Source organism: Musa acuminata, chromosome BXJ1-8 (assembly GCF_036884655.1).
Source record: "Musa acuminata AAA Group cultivar baxijiao chromosome BXJ1-8, Cavendish_Baxijiao_AAA, whole genome shotgun sequence".
Classification (NCBI taxonomy): Eukaryota; Viridiplantae; Streptophyta; class Magnoliopsida; order Zingiberales; family Musaceae; genus Musa; species Musa acuminata.
This window is the reverse complement of record NC_088334.1, coordinates 35975631-35988027: the sequence shown is the minus strand read 5'-3', so window position 1 is coordinate 35988027 and position 12397 is coordinate 35975631. Positions and strand designations below refer to the sequence as shown.

Here is a 12397-nt window from a genome sequence, read left to right as displayed (position 1 = left end):
CCTATCCGAGTGTGACGACAATATTCAGAAAAAAAGTGATCTAAAAAAAAAGAACTCGGATTATAATATTGAATTTTGGCCTATAATATAATTATAATTCAAGTTAAACTGAGATGTGTGTCGACGCTAATCAATTAGACTAAGCTTATCGATTTATAATATAATATCAGAGCAAAGATTCATGCAAAAGAAATGACTTTTGTTCACCCAAAGATTGGCAAATGTACTTTGTCATACGGTGCTGCTACAAAGAATGACTTTTGTTCCACTCGGACACAGTCGATGGTATCATGAAATGTATTATTGAGGAGGTTCCGTAGCCAACCAATCTTGAAGACGCTTTTCATCAAGCAAGAGAGAGAGAGAGAGAGAGAGAGAGAGAAAGAGAGAGTTGCTGCTACTTCATAATACCTCTCTCGCCCTTAGCAACAAGATGGGGTACGAGATGCTCCTAATTAAGAGCCCGCACCGGATGGAGTCACGAAAGCTTGGATTGGCTCTCCTCGTAGGATTCTGCATCGGCGTCGTCACCAGTTTCATCTCCATCACGCTGTCTACAGGTAATCTCAGTTTCCTCGAAGCTATGATGAAATCAAAGAAACAGTAGATTGATGTGTTGCAACAACATGAAAGATCGTTTGCCGCTTTACAGCTGAACAACAGTTTTCCTTGGCCTACGGTGCTCGCGCCAATCCTTCGCCGGAGATCAACCTTCATCCACACATATCAGGTGAGAAAGAACGTCTACAAGGTCTTGCGACGTGATTCAGTTTGATCACTGGGTTGAGGGAGTCCGCGAAGACTTGATTGCTTGGTCTCAACACTAATCTTTGGGAAGATGCAGGCCGATCCGCCACTGGTGTCATCAGAATGAAGCAGACTTCACCGTCGACCAACTACGCCGCTCATTCGACAGGACAAACTAAAGATGATGCTGTGGAATTAGGTGAGAGAACTCAATTTGATCTACTCTACCATAGTGAATTGCCAAGTTGAGACGTCTCTCTTTTGACTATAGGATTGCCAATGATGACATGTAGTCATGGATAACGTCTGCTCTCTCTTCATGTCCAAACGTTACAGCAAGCGGAAAGGAGACAGAGGAGGCCAATCATGGAGAGAATGAGGCCGAGAGAGTGCAGCACACAACCCAGAAGCAAGAAGCAATCGAATCTAAGCCACCAGGTACAGGTGATCGTTTCAACGAGCATATCGGTTTCGAGCGCGGTGAAGCTACCAAGGCAGCTTGCGATCTTTCCAATCCAAGAACCGATGTCTGCGAGCTTCACGGAGATGTTCGAATTCACGGGAAGTCTTCCTCTGTGGTTCTTGTCAGTGCCGATCGCGAACCACGCAATCCAGAAAGAAGACAGTCGTGGCAGATCAAGCCTTATGCTCGCAAGTTCGACAAGGCAGCGATGGCGCACATCCAGCAAGTGTCGGTGAGATCGTCGAATGGCCTCGGAGACGACGTCCCTCGCTGCACCGCCAACCACAGCGTCCCCGCCGTCGTGTTCGCGATCGGAGGGTACAGCGGCAACTACTACCACGACTTCACCGACGTCCTTGTTCCGCTGTTCATAACCTCGCGACGGTTTGATGGCGAAGTCCAACTCGTGATAGGGACGACGAAGCTATGGTGGATCTCCAAATACGAGCCGATCCTGAGGAAGCTGTCGCGGTACGAGATCGTCTACTCTGGCAGCGACGATCGAGTCCACTGTTACCCGCATGCGATCGTTGGCCTCCACAGCCACAAGGCCATGTCCATCGACCCCGCCAGGGCTCCAAACGGATACTCCATGGTCGACTTCACCAGGTTCATGAGGAGCACCTACTCGCTGGGGAGGGATTCCCCGATCAGACTGGGCGACGACGGAGGCAGGAAGCCTCGGCTGCTGCTGATCCCGAGACAGGGGACTCGGAGATTCACCAACTTCCGGGAGATCGTGGGGGTGGTGGAGGAGTCGGGCTTCGAGGTGGTGGTGGCGGAAGCGAAGATGGGGAGCAAGGTGGCGGAGGTGGCGAGGTTGGTGAACTCGTGCGACGTGATGATGGGGGTGCACGGCGCCGGCCTCACCAACTTCGTGTTCCTGCCGACCGGCGCGGTGATCATTCAGGTAGTCCCCTTCGGCAATCTGGAGAACATCTCCCGGTCTTGCTTTGGGTACTCATCGGAGGACGCCAAGCTGCACTACCTGGAGTACAGCATAAGGGAGGAGGAGAGCAGTCTGATCGAGCAGTACCCGAGAGACCACCCTGTGTTCAAGGACCCCAAGTCGATTCACAGGAAGGGATGGAACAAGATGGGGGAGGTGTACTTGGACAAGCAGAACGTGAAGCTGGACGTGAACAGGTTCAGACCTCTTCTGCTGAAAGCCCGACAGCTTCTCCATCGATGAATAGGATAGAGAAGACGAAGAAGATTATGATGATTTGTGATTTGCTTTCTCTTCTGATCGGGTGACAAACAAGGAGATGGATTTCACACTGTATAATAGCTGAGCTCTGTTCCTCAATCAGGAACATGATTTCTCTCTTTCAATGCAAACAAAATGATACCGACATCTTAAATTGCAAAGGCGTAATGCAAAAAAGTAAGAAAGTTCAATCAGATCTCACCCATACAAGCAACGATTGAAGGGTCATATACTAGCATGATGAATAGTTCAGACATCTGATCCGAAATCGTTTTCATAAGTATTAACTTTTCCTACGACAGCATAAAGAAAATGGGCGGGAAGAACATAATTGCCGCAAATCATACGACGAAAACAAATTAAAGAAATATCCACGGATTGCCAGACTGGTTTCCAGTCGAAGCAACAATCATACAAATGCGAGACATATTCACAGAGGCATAGAAGACGATCCAAAATAATGGTCATAACTTCTTCATCATCACCGTTCGATGAATCTGAAAAGACCATGCGAGAAGGAAAATTACGATAGCTATGCCTACGGCTGTCCAAAATGTTATCAACCATGGAGGCATTGGATTGGGAAAGAGACCTAATTCAAGGAAATACTAGTTAGATCACTTGTAGAGCACTAGAAGAAAGAAAGCATTCAAGTTGCAAATACAACAACAACAACAACAAGAAAGTGGTGAGTTCCAACTATTTGGATAAAAAAAGGACAACAAAAGACTAACCATGGCCAAATTTAACACAGATTAGAAGTTCCACTATGCATATTGCCAGTGAAAGCCAACAGAATGCTCCGAGCTTCTTCACAGGCTTCCTGAAAACCATGGATGGATTATGTTAGACTTCCCTCTAGCTACATCATGCTTCTTAACAAAATGAAGGCAGCACCGTTGATTTTTTTAGTGGATGAACATAAGACAAAGTTGATATCTCATTATGTTTTAATGAACTAAGATCTTGAGTACATGATAACTATTAAATTGAGATGATTAGGAATCCTGCAAGTTCATTATAGAAATACTTTCTCCAGGCAGAACTAGAAGCAAGCATACCTGTCTTGCAAGTAGGTATTGTACTCGCGAATAGTAGGAATAGCGATTAGCCACCAGAGGACCAATCTATAAACAATCAAGGGGTTTCTAGGTGGAATCCAAAGACAAAACTTGAGAAAAAAGGTGTTCAGCTCCACAGTCATAAAAACAACACAAAGGAACAGCACTTGAATGAACCTCCATGGTCCAAGCAGCGGATGCCATTCATCTTTGTCCCATCGTGCAGGTGTAAACTGGCCCAATGTTCTTTTGACCTAGGAAAGCACATAAACATGAAAATTTTAAATCAGAAATAACTAAAAAAATTACAACAGAGATGTACATGTTACAGAGATATTAATAAGGCAATTGGTTTCACAGAATGAAGCAACTAAGACAGATCCACCAAAAGAAGACATGAATAACCCTACCAATTCAATAAATATTTGTATCAATTTGTATATTACATCAAGCAGGTATAAACTGGCTAACTTTTCTTTTGCCTTGTGTAAACCACTTAGGAATAAAAGTCCATTGCAGAATTTGTTCTCCTAACTCAAGTAATAAGAAAATCTAAAGGACCATTTAGAGTATGTTTGGTGGAGCATGTTTTGAGCTGTTTGTAGTCTTCGTTCCACAAAGAGGCAAAAAGGGTCTTCCCCAACAAGTCCACAAAGTATCGAGAGATTAGCACGAAGCTTTGTAAAACTGTTCATTTATTTAATTTCTGAAAAGAGATTCTTATCTAATCAAATGTCATGACAGATAATAAAACCCAAGAGATTCATAATTCTCATATTGGCAAGTTCTAAATCATGTTACCAAAAACCTACACAGAAAAAGAAATTTCAAGCCCAAACTAGCTATATATCAGAAAGGAAAATTCAAATGTTTGTAGAAGCTGTAATGCAGTCGTAACAGAACATACCTTACCAATTATATTTGGCTGCCGACTTATGCCAACCCACTCATAGGTTTTTCCATCAAAGTACCTTACAGTTCGCATTCCTGCCCAGATACCTGAATCATAGACCAATTGGCATCATAAACCCAGGCAAGTCTTCTTTTGTTTGGTTGAATGTAATTTTTTACAGGAAAATATTAATTCACGGGACAAAACAGCAAAGAGAAACAGAAGAGATAGAATCTTGCTTAGGAATGTTACTAGAAACTAATCAAATCTTTCAAAGATGGAAAACTAAGTCACATTCAACTCTATCTCTCTCAATTTCATTCTAGATATTTCCAAGTTAATTCACAAATATTGTGAAGATGGAAAAGCAATTTAGACTTTTTATAGTTGCAGTATGGGATCAGGATGTAAGTGTTACTATAGGTACTCCACCAAGCATTATGACAAAAGAATTAAACACACAAGACAAACAATTTTATTTTCTGTTTTTCTGGGTTAATTCAAATCAAGAACTCTAGAGAAGGTATTTTAGAACTTTAAAAGCATCATTTGTATTCAGTAAATGAAACATAGTGATTAGGATCTCACCAAACCAATTGCAGATAATGATGTCCAAAATAATACTGTCCCACCAGCACTCATTAAAATTTGGCAACATATGGCGAAAGGTAAGCTGCGACCATTAGGTGACATCTTTTTAAGAAAATGCTGAGAACTAGAAAAATATCACATACTATATTGGTAAAGCTGCAGAATTTGAAAACATACCTCCATTGTTTCAAAGCCAATTGACAACACCCACAAAAGGGGCTGGTTACGTATCATTATAGCCTTTCCCCACCACCCAAAAATATGAGCAGGAACAAATTCATCAAATAATGTATCCTGGAATCATTTAAGACACTATTAGTGTCTGCAGTATCTAAAAGGTATATGTTTTTTCAGAAATATAGAAGGGAATGAAATTAGGCTGGTGAAAGGAGAAATCATACATAAACGTTGTTAAACCTGCTTTCAGGATTCTCAGGTACATAAATACGGCAATCAGTGCCATACGACCTTTCAGGTAGTTCTGAATAAACATAAACAAAGAACATGTGTTTCTAAATCTTCGAAATGAGTTGTTTTCATGACACAAACAGAAAGGCTTCCAAAGTCAAATACTTACCAACTCCTAGGTCCGAATGGAGAAATTTCATAAATTCCCGAGCATCATCACGATTCTGAGGAGCAGACAAAAGAAACAGGAGAAATGTTTATAAAATTTACAGGTAAAAAATGGAAATTCTTAGCTTAAATACTTTTAGAATGAAGCCTAACTACTATTGAAGACAAAAATATATATCAATGTTATAGAAAGAAATATCTTATCAATTAAAAGAAACAGAATCTTCCATAATGTGATTATTCTAAGTTGCCAAAAGAAGAAAGTTTAATATATTCTGTAATACCATGGTATACATTCAAAACAAACAAGAAAACAAGAATTTTTTGGAATGTCAAGCTTAACTATGTTGCTCAAAATTTCATCCTACCTCAGAGACAACATTGAGTACCACGGCTTTACAATAGGAAAGTATTTCCAAAAGAATTAACAATAGGGAGAAGAATAAGAAATGAATCAGTGTCATCATTATGATTTATCAGATAGTTGATCAATTACAAACCTGAAAAAGCAAAAAAGTGAGGGCGACAAGATACACGACAGCCATTCCATGGACCATGCGCCAAATGGCAGGATGTGGCCTTATAAGTACCCTGACATACATCAACAAGGTAGAAATCAATATTGTCATGACATGCTGTACAGCTATTGCGACAGCTTTAGCAATCAATCTAGAGACAGATAACAACACCCTTTATAATAAAGTTATATAGTAATTGTTGAAGAAAAATGTATATGTTTTTCATTGAACAGACATGGTTTGTCACAAAAAGAGAAGAAGAAGATGAGGCACTTGATATCCTTGATTTGCCATGGACAAGTACCACAAAATCCTACAAAGCTATCGAACCATTTTTGCAAAGATTGACCTCATTAAGATGATACCAATTACTTTACAATTAAAGAAGAGGCAGTAAACTACCAGATAAAAGTCAACTGTATTTCTGATTAGTAAACAGAGAGATTGCTGCATAGCTTAGATTTCATTGATAATAAAAGTACAGGCAAGTTTCATTATTCTTTATCTAATACGTTCAAAAAAGATTATGCACTATAATTTCTCCTCCAGTATATTATTGACATGAGTACTGAGAAAAATTATCAAATATATATTCTTTGATTCAGCAATTGAAGTCGTAACTCACGTTGATGGTGCTTGCAGCAAGGAATAGGCTAGGTAGACTGCAATCACTGCCCAGACACCTCTTAAGAAACAAAAGAGATCACTGAAAAGTGAGTCCAATATTGTTAAAGCAAATCTAATGCAAAATAAGAGAAATCTGCTGCTGGAGCATCAAGGTCATAGTCGAAGGGAGGATCAGTAACAAACATTCCAAAAGAAGTTCTCAATAAGAAATAAGATTACCTCTTTACTGATGTAACGACATCATTAGATGCTGTACTTTCAGGATCAACTACACCACTTGCCCAACTGTAAAAACAACAGTATAGTATGCATTGCATCAGTCCATGATAATAACAATCAACAATTAACAAATATATGTCTTAGAATTGCCAGATCTGTTATGCGGTTTGTCTGAGAACTTTTTCAACAAGTGACTAGTAATTAAATCAGTAACACAATTTTAACTTTCGCTTGACAAGTAAGCAAGAAGTCTGCAGCTTGCTAATTGAGAATTTCTATTATTCTAAATCAGATTACACAATAGTCTTACTAAGGTACAGTCCTTTGATTATGTAAGGTTCTTAGGTCTGGATCCAAGAGTCTGTACAAGACTATAAGCAATAACATTATAGACTTCTAGTTAAATTCCACAGTGATCGTTCTTCTGAAAATGGCAGACCAGTCTTTCCTTTTCTTTATAATTTCCTCTCATCAAAGTAAATGACTAAACCCAAACTCTTTGCCAACTAAAACCATAAGCATGTGATGCACATAGCTTACATCCAAACAGACTGACAAATTATTAGTGTCAATCAATGATGAGTGCGGTTTAGTATACGGTACATCAGATATCCTCCTTGATCAACTTAATCAAACTTTAGAAGAGGGAGGGAAACAACTTATCAGAAAGTATCATATATTGGACAAATAGGAGATTATATATATGCTTGGTAAGACATAGATTATTATATATGCTCTGTAAGTTAATACAAAAGGACTTGTCAAATTGGCAAGAAGCTGGACTCACACTAACAGGCATGTACCAATGAGGAGTAAAGAGATTGTGTGAGGCTTGTATGCCCAAGCTGTCCATGGATCAAAATCACCAAAATCATTTAATGATTTTGCAACACCATCTTCTCGAGATACGAAGTCTCTTTTTGCTGTTTTCCGCAGACCATTGACGTCCATGAGCACCACCGAAGCAGCTCCCCGGATGTGCTTGATGGGAGTTGAAACAGGAAAATCATATACACAGAACTCTAGAAAGAACTGATATCATTTCTCAGAGACAAAACAAAAGGTCAATTTGCAGGTTGTTAAACAAATCCAGTATCATAAAGTTCCCTGGAAAAAAAAAGAAAATGCCAGATGCATACTCGTTGAAATAATGAGATTCCTATGCCGATGAACTGTCATATAGAACCATCTGATGATAAGACCAGATGTCTTCCACGACTCAAAAGAAAAAAATATGCATTATCTTCTTAAACTAAAGATGTTTAGCGTGCAGATGATTGCAGATCATAAAATGAAAACAGATAAGACTCTTAAAAACCTACCAACTAAGATGATCCAAAGTCCAAACCGCTATATCCCCACAAATCAACAATAATAACTGGAATGATCATACAAAGAGCAGCGTTAAATCTCAAGAAAGAAGAGGCTGCACTTTGTGCAGAGCAGTGACGGATAAGTTCAAAATCTGCGCATATTAAAAGAGAGCGGAAGAAATAAGCTTTAGAAGTTAGCAAAACCTTCTACGACAGCAGAAGGATGGAGGAGACCACTCAAAAGTAAAGAGGAAACGAAACCCCAAAAATAGTTCTTGGGTTCTTAAGGCTTAATCACGATCCAAGTCCCAAACTTGGGAGCACCTAAACGATCCGTGCTACAGGAAACGCCAAAATGGTACCTAGTAATGGTGCACCAGTGATCATTCTCCTTGACTAAATATCCTCAGAAACAAACACCGAGCTAAGGATCAATGACACAAGTGTTTTCATCGCAACGTAACATCATATAAACACGGAAAGGATTGCGAAGAAAGCATGTCTTTTTCGTTGTTTTTCCTCCCCAAAAATAGAAGCTTTCACAGATTTTCGAGACAATAGGTCAAAAACGAAAGAAAGAAACACCAAAAGGCAGAAGGCTTTCGCAAAAGATTCTTGGAAACGCTGAAGCAAGAACGCAGAATACCTCAAACAGAGAATAAAGGAAGGGAATGGCTGCCGCTCGCAGAGCAATCGTCCTCTTCTTTTTCTCTTCCTTTCTTTGCTGCCCTTTCTTCTCCGGCAACTCGAATGTAAAGTCAGCAAAGCGGCGACGGATCGAACGCGTCAAGAAACGGGGAGAGACGAAACAGGGGAAGGGCGGTTCCCTTATCCCCGTTCCTGGAAGAATTACTCACGTAGGAGGGGAGTGGCCGACAGGGCCGTCCCCCCGTCGTACGATCAGAAGACGAGGAGATCCGAGCCGCCGAAAGCAGTCCGAATCGATCAAAGGCGCAAATTCTTTGGTATCGGCTATTTGGGCATTGATCGATCGAGGGAGACGAAACAGGGTGTGGAGAGAGGAAGATAAAAGAGGGGGTGGGGGGAGGGAGGGAGAGTGTTGACGGTCGAAGGAGAGTTCAATATATGGGAAGCGGAGAGGGGTCATGGAGAGCACTAACCCCCTCGGAGTTGCGAATATTTACATAAGAGGGAATTCATCATATATTTCTTTTTCTTTTTTTAATAAATAAATAAAATTCATGTATTTTCTCGAATAATTTTATTCGCTATATTTCGAAAGCAATACGCACCAATATGTATTTTGCTCAGACTCATCAAACCATTTCAAATACATATTAAAAAAAAATTCAGAGCTTCGAATTATTATGTACAAGATTTAAAATATTAATTTGATGATAATATATCAGAATTACTTATCAGCAATTGAATATTTGAAATTTTATTTAATAAATTTATATTTAAAGTAATCGATTTAGTGTCCATATAAGTGGACCAAAGTTGAGTGTTTTAAAATTAAAATTAAAAAAAAAAAGTCTCATCTTTATCATTTCCTTTTGGGGGAACAAAAAAAATATTTTAGGAGACATGAGGCACTTTTTTGAGTTATAGGGATCAATTCTTTTCATTCATAAACTTTGCATAATGAGGCATTATTGTTGGTAGGAATGTGAAGCTACTATGGTTGTTAATTCCTCTGCTTAGCCTTAGTACATAAGAGAAATCAATGTTTGGCTTGGTCTGCAATGTCCATATGAATCATTCAAATAAAGAAAAAGACAACTGAGCACACAATATAAATTGATGAGTTTTAAGTTAAAACCAGTCAGAAGTCAACATATATCAGATTTGATATCAATTCAATCTAAAAAATTATTATTAATTTCTAACATAATATTTAAAATTCACAAAAAAAAAAGTTGATGCAATAAGAGTGAAAAAAATATTCAAATTAGAATCTGATCTACCTTTATGAGTAAGAGGAGGGAGATCGACTGAACCACACATAAGGATAAAATGTTCGTAAATATTTATGTATACAAAAATAAAAAAAACATGACAAAGATAATAAAATTACAATAAAATTTGAGAAAGTGAAGTGACATACATTAGGTATTGTGCCTATAACTTAAAACTTTTAGAATTAGATTAATATTCGTGTCCAGACTTATTATATATATTAATCGTACATGGATTTAAGCGAATTCAATGTATGTTGACCTGATCAAATTTGACCTGTACTCACGGATTCTTGACGGAGGGCATTGTGGGAAGGAGACGACCAAAGAGAAGGTCGCATGAGCCCTGAAGGGGGACAAGGGAGATGAGGACAGAGGGAGAGGCAAAACAAGGGAAGCGGTGTAGGGCGTAGGGGGCCGTCCTATATATATATATATATCTTTCCACGCTCACTGACAGCAGCACAGTGATCCCTCTCAGAGATTGCCACTGCCACGCATAATAGCCTCCTCATCTTCACAGTACTGTTCCCACCACCACCACCACCAGGAAAGGAGCCCATTCAAATGATAACACGTTCATCCCACACCCCCCTCCCCACCCCCCCTACGTGCACAAAAAGGCTGGGGAGCGAAGTAAATGATCCCCTGCTCCCAACGTACGGTTCATCAGAACCTAATAATGAGTAGCCATCTCATTCAAGAGCATGATTGATAAGGACACTTCATTTCCCTTACATCCACAGTCCCTTTCCTCCCTCCCTCACCCCCTCTCTCTCATGGATACCCAACATGCCATCATCCCATGGAATGACTTGACATTATCTAGTTTAATGAAAACAGCAGTCACCCGAAAGAATATAAGCCAATCATAAGAACCAGCCTAAACCGTGCATTTGTGTCCATTAAAGTCTCAGATGTATTGTACCTTATCGTTTATTATTATTATTATCATCAGCCAGTCGTCTGACTTTGAGGGCTCCGTAAGCTTTCATTTTTCTGTGATCTAAAAGAGAAATCATAGGTACGTTGCTACAGACACTTCATATCTGGATACACTATTCTTCTTGCCCTTTGAATCTTTCAAATGCCTCCTGCCAGTCTCATCTACTGTCAAAGGACAAGCTTCCATAAGCTCGCTCACAGTCATTTTCAACTGATAGATCATATCACTGCAACGCAGTGGTATAAGGAACACCGTGAAGATGTGGGCAAAACTGCAAGCAAAAACAGTGCTTGGTTTGTGCTGTGCTGTTACTAATCGATTACATTAGCTATATATCGCACGACCAAGAAGAGTGTGTTCTTCACGTTCAACTCCCACCGTCTCATCCTGGTATTATTTTTAGAGAAATAAAAAGAGCCCAAGGAATCAGTCTGAATTAGTCCTGCAAACAGTACTTGGTTTATGACTTGCAGTTACTAATAGATTACGATAGCTATCCTCTGAGCAAGAAGAGGGTGTTCTTCTTGTGTGTGCTGTTGCGATAAGATAAAGAGAGAAGTTTCCTTCTCCTGTGTGAGTTTTTTTGGAGGAGAAAACAGGAGCTGGAAAGATTTGGAAGCAAGAGTGTCTCGGTTTGTCCCTCCTCTCTCTCCCCCCTCAAGTTTCAACTATTGTTCTTCTCATCATCATCTTCTGCATTCGATTTGATCTTTGAGATTCATCAACGAGTAACTTCAGCGTCGACGTACCATCCTTAAGCTGGATTTAAAGCTTCATCAATGCCTGGTCTTTACCAATGACAAGCACAGACCTGTCGCTATCTTAACAAGAGAACTTAAGATTTGTAAGCAAGTTTGAGGGTTTCCCAGAAACCCGGTAACAACCGTGTAATGCTCATAAAGGAAGTCAGGGAAAGAAGAAGAGGTGGAGGGGGGGGGGGTGGGGTGGAGAAGGACGTCCGTGGTGCAGCAGCACCCATCACAGGGACAGTCTTCCCTCGTTATTAGCCAAAAAATGGCAAAACAAAGTGGGGACGCAGGCGGTGGTCCCCACTCCGGCGAACCATAAAAGGAAAAAACGCAGAAGCTTTAAATGCAGCGTACGTAAAAAGTTTTACATATTGTAATAAACAACATAAATTCCTTACAGATGCAACCTAAAACACACACACACACACTCTCTCTCTCTCTCTTTTCTTTGGTGGGAGGGGTGGGGAAAGAAAGGGACGGAGACGACAAAATGGCCAAAAAGTAGTGCAATATGTTTGCCAGCCCACCACCTCAACAAGAGGACAAGCGGCCCCCACAAGACGACA

At 40.1% G+C, this 12397-nt stretch overlaps 2 protein-coding genes across 3 annotated transcripts; one reads left to right on the top strand and one right to left on the bottom strand.

Annotated features, from left to right (window-relative positions):
* Positions 1-265: 265 nt before the first annotated feature.
* Positions 266-2545, top strand: LOC103974223 (beta-1,2-xylosyltransferase XYXT1). The gene is made up of 4 exons (XM_009388991.3): positions 266-560; positions 653-730; positions 845-946; positions 1084-2545. Exons 1-4 carry the CDS (start codon positions 434-436, stop codon positions 2400-2402), a joined length of 1626 nt encoding a protein of 541 aa, XP_009387266.2. The 5' UTR covers positions 266-433; the 3' UTR covers positions 2403-2545.
* Positions 2546-2764: 219 nt separating this feature from the next.
* LOC135587752 (CDP-diacylglycerol--serine O-phosphatidyltransferase 1-like) lies at positions 2765-9256 on the bottom strand. 2 transcript variants are annotated; one of them, XM_065079493.1, is made up of 13 exons: positions 8864-9256; positions 7692-7885; positions 6905-6970; positions 6684-6764; positions 6041-6131; positions 5542-5596; positions 5366-5445; positions 5142-5258; positions 4962-5046; positions 4389-4480; positions 3482-3735; positions 3155-3243; positions 2765-3012 (listed from the first exon to the last, which is right to left on the bottom strand). In XM_065079493.1, the coding sequence occupies exons 2-13, from the start codon at positions 7853-7855 to the stop codon at positions 2885-2887; spliced, it is 1302 nt and encodes a 433-aa protein (XP_064935565.1). In that variant the 5' UTR covers positions 7856-7885; positions 8864-9256; the 3' UTR covers positions 2765-2884. The 2 variants fall into 2 exon arrangements, with proteins under 2 accessions (XP_064935565.1, XP_064935566.1); XM_065079494.1 differs by having other exon boundaries at positions 6684-6743.
* Positions 9257-12397: the final 3141 nt, after the last annotated feature.

What these genes read in the sequence shown, in the direction of transcription:
- LOC103974223 (XM_009388991.3), top strand. Translation starts at nt 434, where the DNA reads ATGGGGTACGAGATGCTCCTAATTAAGAGCCCGCACCGGATGGAGTCA. An exon ending in CTCCATCACGCTGTCTACAG is followed by an intron (nt 561 to 652) that starts GTAATCTCAGTT and finishes GCCGCTTTACAG; the next exon opens with CTGAACAACAGTTTTCCTTG. An exon ending in CCTTCATCCACACATATCAG is followed by an intron (nt 731 to 844) that starts GTGAGAAAGAAC and finishes GGGAAGATGCAG; the next exon opens with GCCGATCCGCCACTGGTGTC.
- LOC135587752 (XM_065079493.1), bottom strand. Translation starts at nt 7,855, where the DNA reads ATGGACGTCAATGGTCTGCGGAAAACAGCAAAAAGAGACTTCGTATCT. An exon ending in ATTGGTACATGCCTGTTAGT is followed by an intron (nt 6,971 to 7,691) that starts GTGAGTCCAGCT and finishes TTGTTTTTACAG; the next exon opens with TTGGGCAAGTGGTGTAGTTG. An exon ending in GCAGGTTTAACAACGTTTAT is followed by an intron (nt 5,259 to 5,365) that starts GTATGATTTCTC and finishes AAATGATTCCAG; the next exon opens with GATACATTATTTGATGAATT.